The sequence below is a fragment of the Halichoerus grypus genome, chromosome 6, assembly GCF_964656455.1.
Source record: "Halichoerus grypus chromosome 6, mHalGry1.hap1.1, whole genome shotgun sequence".
NCBI classification, from domain to species: domain Eukaryota; kingdom Metazoa; phylum Chordata; class Mammalia; order Carnivora; family Phocidae; genus Halichoerus; species Halichoerus grypus.
Window position 1 is genome coordinate 120,222,043 of NC_135717.1, and position 17,562 is coordinate 120,239,604.

General features: G+C 41.0%; 2 protein-coding genes across 3 annotated transcripts in view; one reads left to right on the forward strand and one right to left on the reverse strand.

The window, feature by feature from the left end:
• Positions 1–2,944: 2,944 nt before the first annotated feature.
• LOC118555845 (gametocyte-specific factor 1-like) lies at positions 2,945–3,699 on the reverse strand. The gene is made up of 3 exons (XM_078074177.1): positions 3,604–3,699; positions 3,224–3,344; positions 2,945–2,958 (listed from the first exon to the last, which is right to left on the reverse strand). The coding sequence occupies exons 1-3, from the start codon at positions 3,694–3,696 to the stop codon at positions 2,945–2,947; spliced, it is 228 nt and encodes a 75-aa protein (XP_077930303.1). The 5' UTR covers positions 3,697–3,699.
• A 5,403-nt stretch (positions 3,700–9,102) lies between these two features.
• NCKAP1L (NCK associated protein 1 like) overlaps positions 9,103–17,562 on the forward strand; it is a 43,278-nt gene continuing 34,818 nt past the window's right edge. For both annotated transcript variants that reach the window (XM_036124250.2, XM_078076096.1), the window contains exons 1-3: positions 9,103–9,266; positions 10,321–10,431; positions 11,385–11,477. In XM_036124250.2, coding sequence (XP_035980143.1) covers positions 9,165–9,266; positions 10,321–10,431; positions 11,385–11,477 — 306 coding nt within the window. In that variant the 5' untranslated portion in view covers positions 9,103–9,164. The remainder of the gene's footprint in view (positions 9,267–10,320; positions 10,432–11,384; positions 11,478–17,562) is intronic.

Here is a 17,562-nt window from a genome sequence, read left to right on the forward strand (position 1 = left end):
GGTGCCCCCAAAACTGTATCTTTTAAGCATGGAAGATGTGTACAAAACTGATTGAAGAAGGTTGATCTGATTGTCATATAGTACATGACTTGGAGGAGGAGAAAAATAATTGGAGGATAAAGAACCTGATTAAGGAATTAGCGTAGCACACATGGTAGCTGTATTTCCTCTACTAATAAGGGAAATAGGCACATAAGCCCTCTGGCCTTTCGGTTGACAAATGAGGATATGAAAACAAGGAAGAATAAAAATATCCAGTGAAGCTTGTCATAGGAAAAATATTCTTTATTTAAATAAATAAAAACATGTTAAGATGCCAACAATGACTGGAGTTGTTACCTAAAACAGTTAAGATTTCCCCGAAGTTTAAAAAGAGACAATAAATTTTCTTTCTGCTGGCTCTTTAATCCACAGCTTCTCCATCAGTTTTTCTGACCTCTATGGGTAGAAAAAGAACATTAAGGTAATGTCATTTTGAAAGTGTTTTTATGGAAGACCTAAGCTTGATGTGCATTAGTTGCATTTCAAATAGAGTTCTAGATAGCTTTTTCTCCACAGTCTGACTTAAAGCCACTGGGACTTTCCCTGCTTTCTATTGTGGGGGAAGAAGGACTTAGAATAGAAAATAGGTTTAATTTTTTATTTACTTATATTTTTTTAAAGATTATTTATTTATTTGACAGAGAGAGACACAGCGAGAGAAGGAACACAAGTAGAGAGAGTGGGAGAGGGAGAAGCAGGTTCTCCGCTGAGCAGGGAGCCCGATGCGGGGCTCGATCCCAGGATCCTGGGATCATGACCTGAGCCGAAGGCAGACGCTTAACCGACTGAGCCATGCAGGCGCCCCAATAGGTTTATTTTTTTAAAGAATAAAAGTTTGTCTAAGAATCTTTGAAGATTTAGAATACATTGGTGGTATTATTAAAACTATGTTAAAAAACTATGTTTAAAAAAGTTACTCTACCTTTTCTCCAGGACTTATAGTTGTTAGGATGTTTGTCATCCATAGTCTCTTTTTTTATGTCTCTTGAGTCACTGTAGATGACGATCAAAAAAGGAAAGTTAGTTGAAGAACAGAACTAGAGATTTGGTCTAGATAACCAGCTCTAGGAGATTTAAATTACTTTATCAAAAAAGGTTGATATTATTAAAGGTCAGAGTAGGAATTATTGATTTTGTGCAAGCTTCTGTATTATATAGTTCCTTTGTACTTCCTGTCCCCCTGTGTATATGGTGGTAACTCCATTGATGGCTTCTCTAACCCTTAGATGTGCCCTTCAAGTTTGTTAGGTTGAGGATCCTTGTTAGTGTATTTCATGTGTAGTGTACTAATTATTTTCCCTTCCAAATTTTAGGAATTGGTTTTTTATTCCTTGAAAATCTTACATAGAATTGAGAACCTTGTGTAATCAAGTCCTTAATGGATTGAAGTCCTAAGTGAGACTTAGGGAGGGAATGGAAGTACTCAGAGCCCATGAGTACAGATCTTTCAAAATTCATAATTGAAGTTTAGGCATTTGCCATGCCTATGACCTAGTGGCCAGCTCACTTTAAAAGTCAAACTTAAGGGGCACCTGGGTGGCTCAGTTCGTTAAGCGTCTGCCTTCAGCTCAGGTCATGATCCCAGGGTCCTGGGATCGAGCCCCACATTGGGCTCCCTGCTCGGCGGGAAGCCTGCTTCTCCCTCTCCCACTCCCCCTGCTTGTGTTCCCTCTCTCGCTGTCTCTCTCTCTGTCAAATAAATAAATACAATCTAAAAAAAAAAAAAAAAAAAAGTCAAACTTAAAGGTATTTTGCTCTCTATTCCAATAACTTCTATAAGATGATTTATCTTACCTTTCACAGACCAGCATTTTTGGAGCAAATGTCTTAAGAACAAATGAAGGAGAATGATGGGTGTTATCTAGAAAGAAAGAGAGGATGGAGACGTGATACAAGGCCTGAGCATTTTTATATTGTTGCAGAGAAAGCCATTGGTGGCAGAGATTTGAATCTCCCTTCCATAGTTGTTGCTGGGAATTGGCTGCTTTGCCAGGGACTGCATTCTTACCAACTTGATGTTAGGTATGGTCATATGACTAGTTTTTGCCAATGGAATGTGACTGGAAGTATTTTCTTCGGGGCCAAGATGCTTAAGGGGCACCTGTACCTCCATTCTCTTTTTGTGGCAGTTTGGGAAGCCAAGTGTGGAAGGTGACAGTCACAAGATGAAAAGAGCCTGTGTTCTAAAGGCACGATCCCCACTGAATACTTGCACTGGGCTTTTATACAAGGAAACATCTGTTGTATTAAACCATGATATCAATACAATTTGAACTTTATCTGTTAAAGGAACTTGCATTACTCTATTATATTCTCTTTTATAATGTGCTACATTTTATTTTTTAAAACAAACATTATTTTTTTTAAGATTTTTATGTATTTGACAGAGATAGAGAGAGAGAGAGAGAGAGAGAACACAAGCAGGGGGAGGGGCAGAGGGAGAGGGAGAAGCAGGCTCCCTACTGAGCAGGGAGTCTGATGTGGGGCTCGATCCCAGGACCCCGGGGTCATGACCTGAGCCAAAGGCAGTCACTTAACCAACTGAGCCACCCAGGTGCCCTAACGTGCTACATTTTAGAGAAAGGATATCACTTAAGATAGGATAAACCCAAACCTTTCAGAATACAAGTTTCAGTTTATACCAAATACTTTTGTTCCGTGGAAAGTGACCAGATATTGGTAAGATAAGATTCTTTAAACTGTTATAAGTGATTTTAGGTTTTAATTAGACTCCTTTTTGCTGGGTTGCCTCTTCAGAGACAGATGAAATTCTCAGATTTGTTTGATTGTTTTGAAGGATTTTGTGGGAGGAGTATTAAGACTTAATTTACCCAGGACTACAGTACTTAATTAGCTACGAAGGACTTGGGGTCCAAGCCTTCATTTATGACTGTTCACTGATTCACCCTTGCTCACCTGTGTTCCAGACATCAGGGTCAAGGATCTGATTGGCAGTATTAGAAAGTTTTTCATTTGGTTCCAAACTTGGAGAGAGAAACTTTGGAAGGTTAAATGGCTCTGAAATAAAGCAGACCAGAAGTTATAGAAGCAGAGTAGAAACTTCCTTTTGTTTTTCATTCCTCTCATTTGGCTAAGACTTCCATAGTTATGAAATATGGAGGGTAGGGGGCAATAGCCCTTGATGTCACTTACCTGCCCCCCCAAATTAAACAAAACTTACCATCATCGGTAGCAGTTCTATTGACACAGTTAGCCTCGTGTTCCTTGAGCCTTTTGACTGGGACCACATGGCAAGCATTATATTTGCAGTTAGCCATCTTTTTAGCTATCTTTGGATTTTTCTAAAAGAGAAAAAGCTCTCGTTAAATGGCCATTATACAATGCCTGTATTCCACCCTCCATTCCTTTCTGGAAATGCTTAAGACAAACCATTTCCAACATTAAGAACTGCTAAGTGCTATGTATGGTCAGAAGCTTGTTCTTAAAAAAACAAAACAAAACAAAACAACAACAACAACAAAAACCTTTAACTTTTTATATTCTGAGTTTATTTTTCTCCCTCCAGTGACTTAACTTTTTTTTTTAATCAGGAAAACTTACCTTTCTACATGATGCCAGATGGTACTGTAACCTGCTGGCTGGCATCCTGTGGTTTGGGTCATAAGGACATATTTCTAAGGCTTCTGGCTCCATGAGGCCTAAATAGTAGGAACCATGGGTTGGCAAAGAAAATATTGACATTTAAGATCAGGTAGTTTTGACATAGGCCTACTTTCTGTTCTCAAAAGAATAGTGAGAGATATGGGTATCTTCCTATGAAAGTTTGTGATGACTAAAGCAATAGCCTAGTCAGTTAGGTAATAGAACTTCACTGCTTATATGCCTTGGAAAACCAAAAATTAACATTTGTACATATATTTTAGTCGTATAGGTTGTTTTGAATAGAATTCTTTGCCCTCAAATAGAGTATTAAACAGGCAGGGCTCCTTGGAAAGCTCACAGTACTGGGGTATGATGAAGTTTAACACCATCAGCTTGAGTGTTGAGAAAGCAAGGCTAGGGCAGCTGGTTCCTTTACTGTTCAGCATTGCTCCCTCCCATCTCTTTGCCAAATCTATCTAAATTAAGCTCTTTGTTAGAGAAGGATGCTACTTGTCAGATCAGCACAGCCACTTTTGGGGAGAGGGGATCAGAAGAATGAACAGTACCATGTTCAAGTTCAGGCTACTTTATAATTATGTGAGAATGCCAGTCTGAAATCTCTAAAGTTGTAGGTATTAACATATGAAGACTCCTAGAAGTGAACTAAGAATATACCATCTCAAATCTGCCATATTTTACTGCCAATAGGAGGCCTACTTTCCCTTATGGCTAGCTGTCTTTAGCTATCCTAGCAGATATTCACTTCAAGGATTCCCAAGTTTCCAGGCAACAGCTACAATTGAGATTTCTGCAAAGCAGGGATAGCATAGTCTGATAGGGGGGAAAAAGATCAAGGCAGACTGGCAAAGTGGTAAGGATAGAAAAGTGCCTAGAATAGCCCATTTCAATTCTGCTTTGCATCATGCCTAGGGCATAGACAAAGGGCACAGAGCTAGACTGTTAAATGTCAGATTTTCCTGAGGGCATTTAGATGATTAAGTCCAGGGATTTAGACTCAGGTACCTTTCAGGAACACAAGACAGGGTGGCTCTTTAAAGCTTACACTGCATATTAATGATAATATTAGAGCCACAAACACTTATTATAAAGTGAATTGGCTTTCTGGAAAATAAAGGTTGCAGTATAATCCAATATTGTGTGGTTATCTTTAGATTCTTAAAGATAATAGAAGAAGAGCTTTAATACTGATGCCTAATTATTGCTAGCTGAATATCCCATGTTGGGAGGCCAAGATTATAATGGAGGCCATTTGGTTTAATACATGTTAGACTTGGCAAGAGGATTCCAGCCTCGATGCTACCTTGACAGTTAAACCGAGTCTAAAGGCTCTTGAAACCTACCTTATTCTTGAAGCAGTGTCTCTCAAGAATCTGAAGGGAAATGTCTGAATCTGAAGAGGCAAACAATCCTTCTGTAGGTCAAAACAAGGCAAATAGCTGAAGTTTGGGGAGAGGGAAAGCGAAGTACCTTTGTCAAGTGATGTGAATCAACTTTCTGTTCAAGCTACTCAATTCCTCTTCTCCCACCATATGGTCTATGGTTTCTCAGAGGTTTGGAAGTTTTTGATGTCATAGTTAAGTCTCAAAGAGGTGGATTTCAATCTTGGTTGTGCAGGAGAATCACTGAGTAGTTTTAAAGTGACAGATCTTCCAGAACTATTGGATCAGAATCTTCACAAATGGGGTCTGGCTAACTGTGGCTTTAAAGGAGTTCCCCAGGGGATTCTGATTTGTAGCCAGGGTTACGAGACCCTGCTCTGAGGTAATTAAGCCATCCTCAGGAGGGTTCTTTCCCTTTCCAGGAGGAACTGCTGCATGATCTTTCCAGTGGAGTTTCTCTAAAGACTACTAGTTGGAATGATTAGTCCCATCTTTAAACCTGGCCTTTTTCTTTATGGGGTGCCAAGTAGAATTTCACAAAAGTGACATAAGCTCACTACATACTAAAAAACCCAAAATTTTACTTTCTTTTTGGCATTCTTAATCCAGCATACCGGGCCTTGAGCCAAATGTTTACAAACACCGTATCATCTAACCACTTCTACATGTATATGAGAGATTACCACTGTTTTATAGATTAGGAAACCAACTCAGTGGTGATAGATACCCTAAAGTTACAAAGCTAGTACATGTTTGGGTGACATGATTAATATTATTTGAGGTAATATATGTAAAGCCCTTAAAGTACGTGGTACATAGTAAGTAACTAGGTCATCACGTCACATGTCGTAACTTACTTAATACACGCAATATCTGCATGCGATAGGAAAGATTCTCAACATCCTCTCCACTTTGCAGGCAGGGAAACTGGATCAGAGCTGCTAAATGATAGAGTTGGGATGTGGACTCAAGCTTTCTGGCTCCAGACCTGGGCTCTTTGCCTCTAAGTCATAAGGCTTAGTCCACTGGACTCAACAATATTCAAGCCCCAAATTCTGTCTGATGCCAAAATGTAGGCTTTTCTCATATACCAAGTACAAGGAAACGAGTGTTTCCAGGCTCCAGCAATCTCACAGTTCAGCTGAGGTGGCAGGATAATGTGAAATAGGCATATCAAGGTGGGACCTAATTTAGATGTGAAATACGTGGTAGAGACCAAATACTGTTGGAGTTCAGCAAGAGCTCGACTTAGGACTCTTTGAGCCAGATCCAGAAGATTGACTAGGATTTGGGTCAGCAAGAGGGAAAGCATACATACTTAAGTGAGAAAGGCAGAAATGAACATGGCACATGCGCAGTAGACTACTAGGTTTGTCCCTGCTAGGTTGGGGAGTATATATTAGGGAACAGGAACAAACTAGATCAGCTTTGTAGGGAGAGTCTTCAACAAAATTTTCAGGAGGATAAGAAATGCGAGTGAAAAATATCCAGTAGAACTATACTAACCTGTTAAGAGGGCTGTGGCTGTACTAGGGCTTAGCTTCCTACGAGCTGGTGCCTCACTGCCTGCTCTTAATCTCCCCCATCAACGTGAAAGACCAGTAGAAATCCCGCAAATGCCTGTAGTAGAACCTGGGTTTCTTTGATAACAGCAGATGATTCAAATCTTTGGGGCCAATAGTACCTTATGCCAGACCTCTAACCTTCTAGGGACTCTATCCAGTAAATAAACTGAAAGGCAGATTCTATTTTCCGAAAGTGTAAAGTTTCCATTAGAGATGTTTGAAATTTCAGGTGTTAAGCACTGCCGTCTTCTTGCTTCTTTAAAAAATATATTCTCTTGGGAACAAACATATTAAGTTTATGTATTTAAGCTTAATTAAGTTTCTGTATATAATAATGCTAATCAGCTCCCTTCATCCCTCCACCCCAGGGTTTACTGGGATAATATAAGAGCCCTGGATATGGAAAATGAGAATGATTGAAAAGCGGAGAAAAGGTATTGGATAGGAAGCAGATATGAAGGCAAATCAATGTAGAATTTTTCTGAGGACCTTCTGCTTCTTGCCTTGAAAGAAACTTGAAAGTGAGTCTGTTTTCTTGAGTTAGGGAGCTAAGGCCCGGTTAGAATGGCAAGAATATTTTAGTGCTCAAATTCATTCAGTCTTCTAAGATTTAAAGTCTACTATTAGGGTGCCTGGGTGGCTCAGTCGTTAAGTGTCTGCCTTAGGCTCAAGTCGTGGTCCCGGGGTCCTGGGGTTGAGCCCCACATTGGGCTCCCTGCTCAGCGGGAAGCCTGCTTCTCCCTCTCCCACTCCCCCTTCTTGTATTCCCTCTTTCGCTGTCTCTCTCTCTGTCAAATAAATAAAATCTTTAAAAAAAATAAAGTCTACTATTAATTTCCTCTTGTTAATCTCAGTTAATTTGGTTCTTCATGGGGCCTATTTCCCAAGTTAGTCTTTTTTTTTTTTTAAAGATTTTATTTATTTATTTGACAGAGAGAGATATAGCGGAGAGGGAACACAAGCAGGGGGAGTGGGAGAGGGAGAAGCAGCCCCCTGCCGAGCAGGGAGGCTGATGCGGAGCTCGATCCCAGGACCCTGGGATCATGACCTGAGCCTAAGGCAGACGCTTAATGGCTGAGCCACCCAGGTGCCCCTTCCCAAGTTAGTCTTAATAATTCAACAAATAAATCAGCATATTTACTGAGTGGTTACTGGGTCCAAGAGATTAGTGTTTCTCAACATGTATCTGACGGAACATTTGTCTCAAAACCTTCCAGGGTACTTACAAATGCATATTTCTAGGCCCCACTGCAGACTTCCTAATCCTGAATCTCAGGGGATGGGATTGATCTCAATTTCTTAAGCACCTTTAAGAAGGTGGACTAGAGGGGTGCCTGGGTGGTTCAGTCAGTTAAGTGTCTGCCTTCAGCTCAGACTCAGGTCATGATCTCAGGGTCCTGGGATTGAGCCCCACATCCGGCTCCCTGCTCAGCGGGGAGTCTGCTTCTCCCTCTCCCTCTGCCCCCCTCCCTCCTGTTCATGCTCTCTCTCTCAAATTAAAAAAAAAAATCTTAAAAAAAAAAGAACTATTGTACTAGAGCTGTGGTTCTCAAACTTGAGAATGCACTGGAATTACCTGGAAGGCTTTTTGAAACAGAGTGCTGGACCCTACCTCAGAGTTTTGGAGTCAGTCGGTCTGGGGTGGGTCCTGAGAATTTGCATGTCTAACAAGTTTCAAGGTGATGCTGATATGACTATACTTTAAGAATCACTGTACTAGAGTATTATGAAAGATATAAAAAAATATTAGATACAATTCCTGTCATTAGGGGCTTATGATGTAGTAGGGGGAAATAAGATATATACCTAAAAATATAGTGAAGAATATGGTGTTCTGTATAATATTTGACACTAGATGGGGTAATGAGGAAGAGTTGGGATTTAATCTGGGCCCTAAAAGATGGATAGACCTAAGGTTCAGCTGAGAATAACAGGCATTCTTGATGGGGTTATATAAAAGCAGAAGTAGTATAAAGGTGTATGGGAGTGGGGAGGGTCGATCCTTTTTTGTCTAGTGTTGAGCTTTTTATAGGACACTAGTGAAGGGTTAAGGCCAAAAAGGTTGGTACCAGACTGTGGATACAGTTAAGTGTCTGCCTTAGGCTCAAGTCGTGGTCCCGGGGTCCTGGGGTTGAGCCCCACATTGGGCTCCCTGCTCAGCGGGAAGCCTGCTTCTCCCTCTCCCACTCCCCCTTCTTGTATTCCCACTTAACACTTCTTAGTTATGGAAGTGTTATCTTAGACTGTGGAAGAGCCTTGAGAGCCTGTCCCTCTCCCCTGCCTCCACCCGCTTTGCAGTCTTACCAAAAGTGCTGCACCGCTAAAAAGAGGAAATGTCTCCTGCTGAGTGTGCAAGAGGAAGCACAAGAAAATTCTGAAGGTCTGTGAGCCGTAATGACTGCTTTCACCCATGAGCCAATTGTAGAGGCAACAGGAAGACCAGCGCACCAACCAGGCTGGGTCCCTCCGCCCAGGGGGTGTCACCACCCAAGCTGAAAGTGTTTGGGGAGATTAGACATTGCTGTCCGGATACTCCTCTCTCTCGGTGGCCATCATGTCTTTGACCTCTGCCTACCAGCATAAATTAGCCGAGAAGCTCACTATCCTGAATGATCGAGGTCAGGGGGTTCTCATCCGCATGTATAACATCAAGAAGGTAAGCATGACCAACTGGACTTGTACCACTTATTCCAGCAAGAGTAGGACAGGGGACCCTGAGGCCGGCAGTTCCAGGGGTTAGACTCCCTCTTCTTTCCCCACTGGTTTTAACTGGCCTTCAGTCACTCGGATTACATAGGCCAGCCAGTGCCGGGAAGCAGAAGGGGAGGCTTTTTCTAGGTATGAATCTTGCTCCAGTGACAGTGTCTGCTTTCTGCTGGGTATATGAGGGTAGGAAATAATTTTGTTCTGAGTCACTTGAATAAAGGTCTGGGGTCTAGAATTCTGGGTCTCATTGTTTATTGCTGCTCCCCCATACTCTGAATATATCCAAAGTGGGGTCTATGGCAAAAACTTTTCCATGGAAGTACTTCCCTCCAAGGAAAAAGTAGATATGACATTTCAATAAAATATGGGTAGATGCCTTCTGAGGTACTCAGTGTCTGAGAGTTCATGCTGCAGTTGTGTGTGTGTGCTTAGGATAGGAACTATGGAATTGAGAGATGCTGGGGACAAGATCAGGCTGGGGTGAGGGGCTGGGCCTAGGGAAGTGAAGAGATAAAGATGAGCAAGTGTGGGGAGTTTCTGAAAGAGAAAATAGGGAGAGGGAACTTTTGCGCATTTTGTAATAAAACAAAATGTATTTAAAACATGGTTTCTCTGACCCCATGTCCCCCACAAACACCGTTTGGGATGAGATACTTACATATGGACATTGTGACACACTCACCCATGAAGTCTAACCCCCAAGCAGCTGCTTTTCTCACTCCTTCCGGCTTCAGCTGAGGGGTGGGGAGAGAGCTTCCTCTTTGTACTGGGGCTGAGCAGACACTGAACTCCTCTTGATAAGACAAGATACCCAGGTTGTTCAGCTCTACTGATAGTTGGCTTCATGCCCTGAAGCTTGTTTCTCATCTACTGTTATGCTTTTGTAATTAATTCCCAGATTCCCTTTCCATAAGAGAGACCGTGTGTAAATGAATGTAGCAGGAAAAAGTATGTTTGGAGGGATGGGAGAAAGGGTTAAAATATAGTGTGTTTTATTGGTGCAGACTTGTTCAGACCCCAAATCCAAACCACCTTTCTTACTGGAAAAGTCCATGGAATCTTCTCTCAAGTACATCAACAAGAAATTTCCCAACATAGATGTCCGAAACAGCACGGTGAGAACATGGTCCCCTCTGCCCCTTTCTCTGAAATAACTTTACACTTGGGTGGCTTAAACTCTCCTCTTTTGACTGCCTTTCTTTGAAGTTGGCAAGGGATGGAGTAGCCTTCTTTTAGTTTTCCTGGGCTCAATCACAGAGCTTCAGGTTCTTGTAGTCTTGAGAATTCTGAGATAAGATGGGATTCTCTCAGGGTAGGTTAGAATAAAGCATTGCCCCTTTCTCCATTGCAAGATTCATGAGAACACCTTGTCCTTGTAGAGGAAGACAAGTTTGATCAACCCAGCAGGGTGAATATATTTTCTGCTGTTCCTGTTTCCAACTTAGTGTTTCCTTGCATATTGTTATCTTGCATAAGTGTTATCTTAGTTATGCATCTCATGAACTATCCTTTACTTCTCCCCTATTAAATGTTAGCCCTAGATTTCTTACCATTGTACCTGTAGCATCTTCTCACTATGCCTCTTTTGACTTTAATATAAATGGTAAGCTTCCTTGATTGAAAGGGACCTTGAAATTTCCTCTCATTTAGCATTCTGTATCTAGTCAGGATCACATGCATCATTCTTTCTAGAGAATCTCCTCTGTTTAAGACCTTCAAAGTATTGGATATTTTCCAACTTTGCCAGTGTATTTCAAGCCTCTTCAAGACATCTTAGATAGGGGTGTTTGGGTGGCTCAGTCGGTTGAGTGTCTGCTTTTCGCTCAGGTCTTGATCCCAGGTCCTGGGATTGAGCCCCGCATCAGGCTCCCTGCTCAGCGGGGAGCCTGCTTCTCCCTCTCCCTCTGTCATTTCCCCTGCTTGTGCTCTCTCTCTGTCGAATAAATAAATAAAATCTTAAAGAAAAAAAAGAGAATGTTTTAGGTATAACTCCTATTCTTCTTGGGTTACTTTGATTAATTGTCTTCTTATTTTGTATTTTAAAATTTTTGTTTTGTGTTTCTCTCAGCAACATTTAGGACCAGTACATCGGGAAAAATCTGAGATAATTAGATTTCTCACCAACTACTACCAGTCATTTGTGGATGTCATGGAATTTCGGGTGAGCTCTCCCAGCCCAGGTCCCCAACGTAGGCATTATCCTTCAGAGGTTATTCCTTCTTTAGTAGATGTTCATTTTTTTTTTTTTTTTTAAAGATTTTATTTATTTATTTGAGAGAGAGAGAGAATGAGAGACAGAGAGCATGAGAGGGGGGAGGATCAGAGGGAGAAGCAGACTCCCTGCCAAGCAGGGAGCCCGATGCGGGACTCGATCCCGGGACTCCAGGATCATGACCTGAGCTGAAAGCAGTCGCTTAACCAACTGAGCCACCCAGGCGCCCAGTAGATGTTCATTTTAAAAAAAAGATTCTATTTATGTATTTAGCACACGAGTGGGGGGAGGGGCAGAGGAAGAGGGAGAGAGAGAATCTCAAGCAGGAGCCCAATGTGGGACTCCCATCTCACGACCCTGAGATTATGACTTGAGCTGAAATCAAGAGTCGGATGCTTAACCAACTGAGCCACCCAGATGCTCCTAGTAGATGTTCATTTATGTTGCAAGTTACACAATAGTGTCTGATATAATTATATTTCATTTAAAAGGATACGTAGGCTTATACACATAGTATGTACATAGGAAAGATTTGGAACATTATACATGAAACTGTTAGAAATAACTACCTTTGGGGTGAATTATGATCAGCTTTAATTTATTAAACTATAATTTTTTTAAAAAAGATTTTTATTTATTTATTTGACAGAGAGAGAGAGAGACAACAAGAGAGGGAACACAAGCAGGGGGAGTGGGAGAGGAAGAAGCAGGCTTCCCACGGAGCAGGGAGCCTGATGTGGGGCTCTATCCCAGGACCCTGGGATCACGACCTGAGCCAAAGGCAGACGCTCAACGACTGAGCCAGCCAGGCGCCCCTAAACTATACATTTTAAATATTATTAAGTATTCACGTATTTTAAGTATGATTCCCCAATATTTTATTACAAATCTACTGAAAAATTTCAGGAGTATTACAATGAATATTCTTCTACTCTTCTCCTGGAGTTCCTAATCATTAGTATTTTGCCATGTTTGCTTATCTTTATTTTTTTTCTGAACCATTTGAGTTAGTTGCAGATATTATGACATTTCCCTTCCTAAATACTTTAGCATATATCTAAGAACAAGAATATTTTCTTACATAACCCTAAAGCAATTATCTCACTCAGAAAATGTAACATTGTTACAATATTATTAGTTTTAATGTATAGCCCATGTTCACATTCTCATGGATAATACATTGAATACATTGTCATGTCTCTGTAGTCTTTAGAATAGTTCCCAGCCTTTTTTTTTTTTTTTTGGTCTTCCATGACACTGACCTTTTTGAAGAGTCCAAACTAGTTATTTTTCAGAATATTCTTCAATTTGGTTTTGTCTGATTTGTTGTCTGGTTGTAATATTTGGTAGCAATACTATATAGATGGTATTTTTATTTGAGTTTTTTTTTTTTTTAAAAGATTTTATTTATCTATTTGACAGAGAGAGACACAGTGAAAGAGGGAACACAAGCAGAGGGAGTGGGAGAGGGAGAAGCAGGCTTCCCGCAGAGCAGGGAGCCCGATGTGGGGCTCGATCCCAGGACCCTAGGATCATGAACTGAACCGATGGCAGACGCTTAACGACTGAGACACTCAGGCGCCCCTTTATTTGAGTTTTAAATAATGAGCAGGAACTATTTTTGTAAATGTAAACCAACTGTAAGAATTATTTGGTCTAATGTTTTTGAAGGGCAAATTGATAATGTGTTTCAAAAGTCTTAAAAACACATGCTTTTTAATGTATCAATTTTACTTCTAGAAATTATTCTTTTTTCCCTAGAAATTATTCTTTTTTTTTTTTTAAAGATTTTATTTATTTATTTGACAGAGAGAGACACAGCGAGAGAGGGAACACAAGCAGAGGGAGTGGGAGAGGGAGTAGCAGGCTTCCCACGGAGCAGGGAGCCCGATGCGGGGCTCGATCCCAGGACCCCGGGATCATGACCTGAGCCGAAGGCAGACGCTTAACGACTGAGCCACCCAGGCACCCCCGTAGAAATTATTCTTAAGGAAATAATCAGAAGTGCAAAGATATGTAAAAGAATGTACCCTTGGGGTGCCTGGGTGACTCAGTGGGTTAAGCGTCTGCCTTCAGCTCAGTTCATGATCCTGGGGTCCTGGGATCGAGCCCCTTGTCGGGCTCCCTGCTTAGTGGGGAGCCTGCTTCTCCTTCTCCCTCTGCCTGCCTCTCTGCGTACTTGTGCTCTCTCTAGCTCTCTGTCAAATAAATGAATAAAATCTTAAAAAAAAAAAAAAAGAGAATGTACTCTTTTTTTTTTTTTTTTTTAAGATTTTATTTATTTATTTGACAGAGAGAGACACAGCGAGAGAGGGAACACAAGCAGGGGGAGTGGGAGAGGGAGAAGCAGGCTTCCCGCGGAGCAGGGAGCCCGATGCGGGGCTCGATCCCAGGACCCTGTGATCATGACCTGAGCCGAAGGCAGACGCTTAACGACTGAGCCACCCAGGCGCCCCAGAGAATGTACTCTTAAAAGAAAAGAATGTATTCTGTTGCATTAAGATAATGACAAGTTGAGGGGTACCTGAGTGGCGTCGTCGGTTGGGCGTCGGACTCTTGATTTTGGCTCAGGTCATGATTTCATGGGTCCTGGGATTGAGCCCGGTTTTGGTTCCATCCTCAGCAGGGAGTTGGCTTGGGGATTCGCTCCCTCTGCCCCTCCCCCCACTCGTGCAGAGAGAGGCACGCGCGCCCACACACATTCTCTCTCTCTCTTGAATAAATAAATAAATCTTAAAAAAAATAGCGACAAGTTGATAATTGATGTATCCAATATATAAAGATTTGGTTAAAAGTTCAGAGTATATGCCTATAAATGGATATATAGCTGTGAAAGATGTTAATATATATTTATGTTAATTGGCATAGAAAAATGTTCTTCAGGGGCGCCTGGGTGGCTCAGTCATTAAGCCTCTGCCTTTGGCTCAGGTCATGATCCCAGGGTCCTGGGATTGAGCCCCGCATCGGGCTCCCTCCTTGGCCTGGAACCTGCTTCTCCCTCTCCCGCTCCCCCTGCTCGTGTTCCCTCTCTAGCTGTCTCTCTCTCTGTCAAATGAATAAATAAAATCTTAAAAAAAAAAAAAAAAAAGGAAAAATGGTCTTCATATGTTCTTTAATGTAAAAGCAAATTATAATACAGTAAGACAATAAGATGTCCCTAATATAGCATATATTTACTTGGATAAACATGCATATAAATAAAATTTGAACTTCTGATGGGTGGGATTTTGAGAGGTTTTAAAAATTAATTAAAATTATGCCTGTTTGTATTTTCTAATTTTTCTGCAATTAGCATGTATTATTTATGAATTTAAGAAATAACACAAATGTTAGCCATTTGAGCAATCCAAGTTTGTGATGGTATCAGTATTTCTTCAGTGATGCAAGAATATGAAACCCTGCTTTGGGCACCCTGTGTCTACCCAAGGGGGCTAATCCAAGCCACTCAACACACAATGAAGAGAGAAGTGGGGCCATGGAAAACTGTAAAATCTGAAAGAGGGTCAGGTCAGAAGTTATTAATCTTGGAATTGAGAGTAGTGGTTAGGAAGAAGGTAGGCACTGGTGGGGGTGGTTAAAAGAATGCTGGATGTATATAAAGAAGCCTCTCACTAGGAAAGGTTGGAGTCCAAAGGGGATTTTAAGACACTGCTGGTTGCTGCATTGGTAAAGTTCGGAGCCCAGGGTGTATGGTTTGGCTCATTTAGGGCAAGAGGGATAATAGAGACACTGAGGTGTTGTGCATTGTAAGGTAGATAGGCTCTGAATCAGACAGACCTGGTTTCAAATCTCAGCTTTAACACTTACCAGATGTATGACTTTAGACAAGAATCCCAGTTTCTTTATCCGTAAAATGGGGAAATAAGATTTCCTATGTGAGGTATTTGTGAGAATTAAATGAGATAATGCATGGAAAACATCTAGCTTAATGTTGAGCATATAGTAAGCTTAGAGGCCAACAAATGTTAATTCCATTCTCTTCTGATTCTTACCTTTAAGAGGATAAGACTTATGTAGTGACATTGTGTGAGTGGCTGAAAGCAAACCTGAGCTAAAACCTGTGGGAACTGGGTTGCAAGAAGGAGTTGTAGAAAGGCCCTCCCAGTAACTGAAGTCACATAGAGCTAGACAGGTTCAGAAGTCATGTAGTACAGAGGGGAAAATCATGGGCTCCATGTTCTCATTCTGGTACTATCCCTTACTAGTTTTTGATCATGTGCAAGTATCTTAATTGCTCCTAGCTTTGGTTTCTCCATGAGTTAATTTAGATAAGGCCTTTTGGGGAAGATAATATGGAAACACTTTTTCCCTATTTTAAAAAATTTGACAAATATATACACCTATGTAACAACCACCACAGTGACAGTATAGAAAATTACCTTTGGGTGCCTGGGTGGCTCAGGCAGTTAAGCGTCTGCCTTCAGCTCAGGTCATGATCCTGGGGTCCTGGTATGGAGCCCCACATCGGGCTCCCTGCTGAGCAGGGAGCCTGCTTCTCCCTCTGCCTCTCTCTCTCTGTCTCTCATGAATAAATAAATAAAATCTTAAAAAAAAAAAAAGAAAGAAAATTTCCATCACCTCCAAATGTTCTCTGAGCCTTTTTTTCCTCAGTCAATCCCTGCCTCCCCAACCTCTGGTCCTAGGCAACCATTTTTTTTTTTTTTAAAGATTTTATTTATTTATTTGACAGAGAGAGACACAGTGAGAGAGGGAACACAAGCAGGGGGAGTGGGAGAGGGAGAAGCAGGCTTCCCGCTTCCCGTAGGCAACCATTAATGTGCTTTCTAGATTAGAATTTTCTTCTCTTCTCTAGAGGTTCATATAATTAGAATTTATACAGTATGCATTCCTTTATGTCTGGCTTCTTTCACTCAGTATAATGTTTTTGAGATTTATCTATGCTGTTTCATGTAACTACAATTCAATTCCTATGTTTTTAAGAAGATTTTATTTATTTCTTTGAGAGAGAGAGAGAGAGAGAGACCACAAGAGGGGTAGGGTCAGAGGGAGAAGCAGACTCCCTGCTGAGCAGGGAGCCTGATGGGGGACTCGATCCTGGGACTCAGGGATCGTGACCCGAGCCAAAGGCAGTCGCTTAACCAACTGAGCCACCCAGGCACCCTCATTTGCTATTTTTGTTGAGTACTATTCCATTGTATGGATACAATTTATCCATTTACCTGTTGATGGACATTTGGGTTGTGTCCATTATGCATATTTTTGGCCATTACGCACAAGATGCTATATATATTTGAGTACAAATCATTGTGGGAACGTATTTTTCATTTCACTTGGGTAAATAATTTAGAAGTTGAATTGCTAAATCAAATGGTATGTGTGTGTTTAATTTTATAGGAAACTGCCAAACTTTTTCCCAAAGTCATTATTCCATTTTCTCTTCTTGTCAGCAATATATTAGTATTCCAGTTGTTCCCCATTTTTATCAGCACTTACTATTATCAGACTTAACTTTTAGCCATTCTCATGGGTATATGATGGTATCTTGTTGTTTTAATTTGCATTTCCCTGACGACTAATCTTGTTGAACATCTTTTCATTTGCTTATTGGCCATTTGTATATTTGTTATTGTAAAGATCTGCTCAAGTCTTTGGCAACGTATTTTTAAAATAAAAATATATATACTTTTTGATCTAGCAGTTCTGCTTTTGTAAAAATGAAAGTACCAATATGGCAGGAATAGGGAACAAAGGATAGGCCAGGAATTGGGAACAAAGCAAATGTCCATTAGTGAGAAAAAGGCTGAATGAATTGGCCATATCATGGGCTATTATGTGGCCATTAAAAAGAAGTGCTTTAGTGTTCTACCAGATGACTTGGAGGACTTTCAGCAGGTAAGGTTGAATGAGAGAAGCAATATGGCAAGAAGAGTACAATATTATCTCAATTTTCTAACACAAGTGATGATCAAAAACCTGTCTCTCTAGCTCTTTCTTTTTTCCCCTCTCTATCTGAATAGGATTGTATAAATAGGGAGAAAATTAAGAAAGGCCATACTGGGTTGTTAAACTGGTT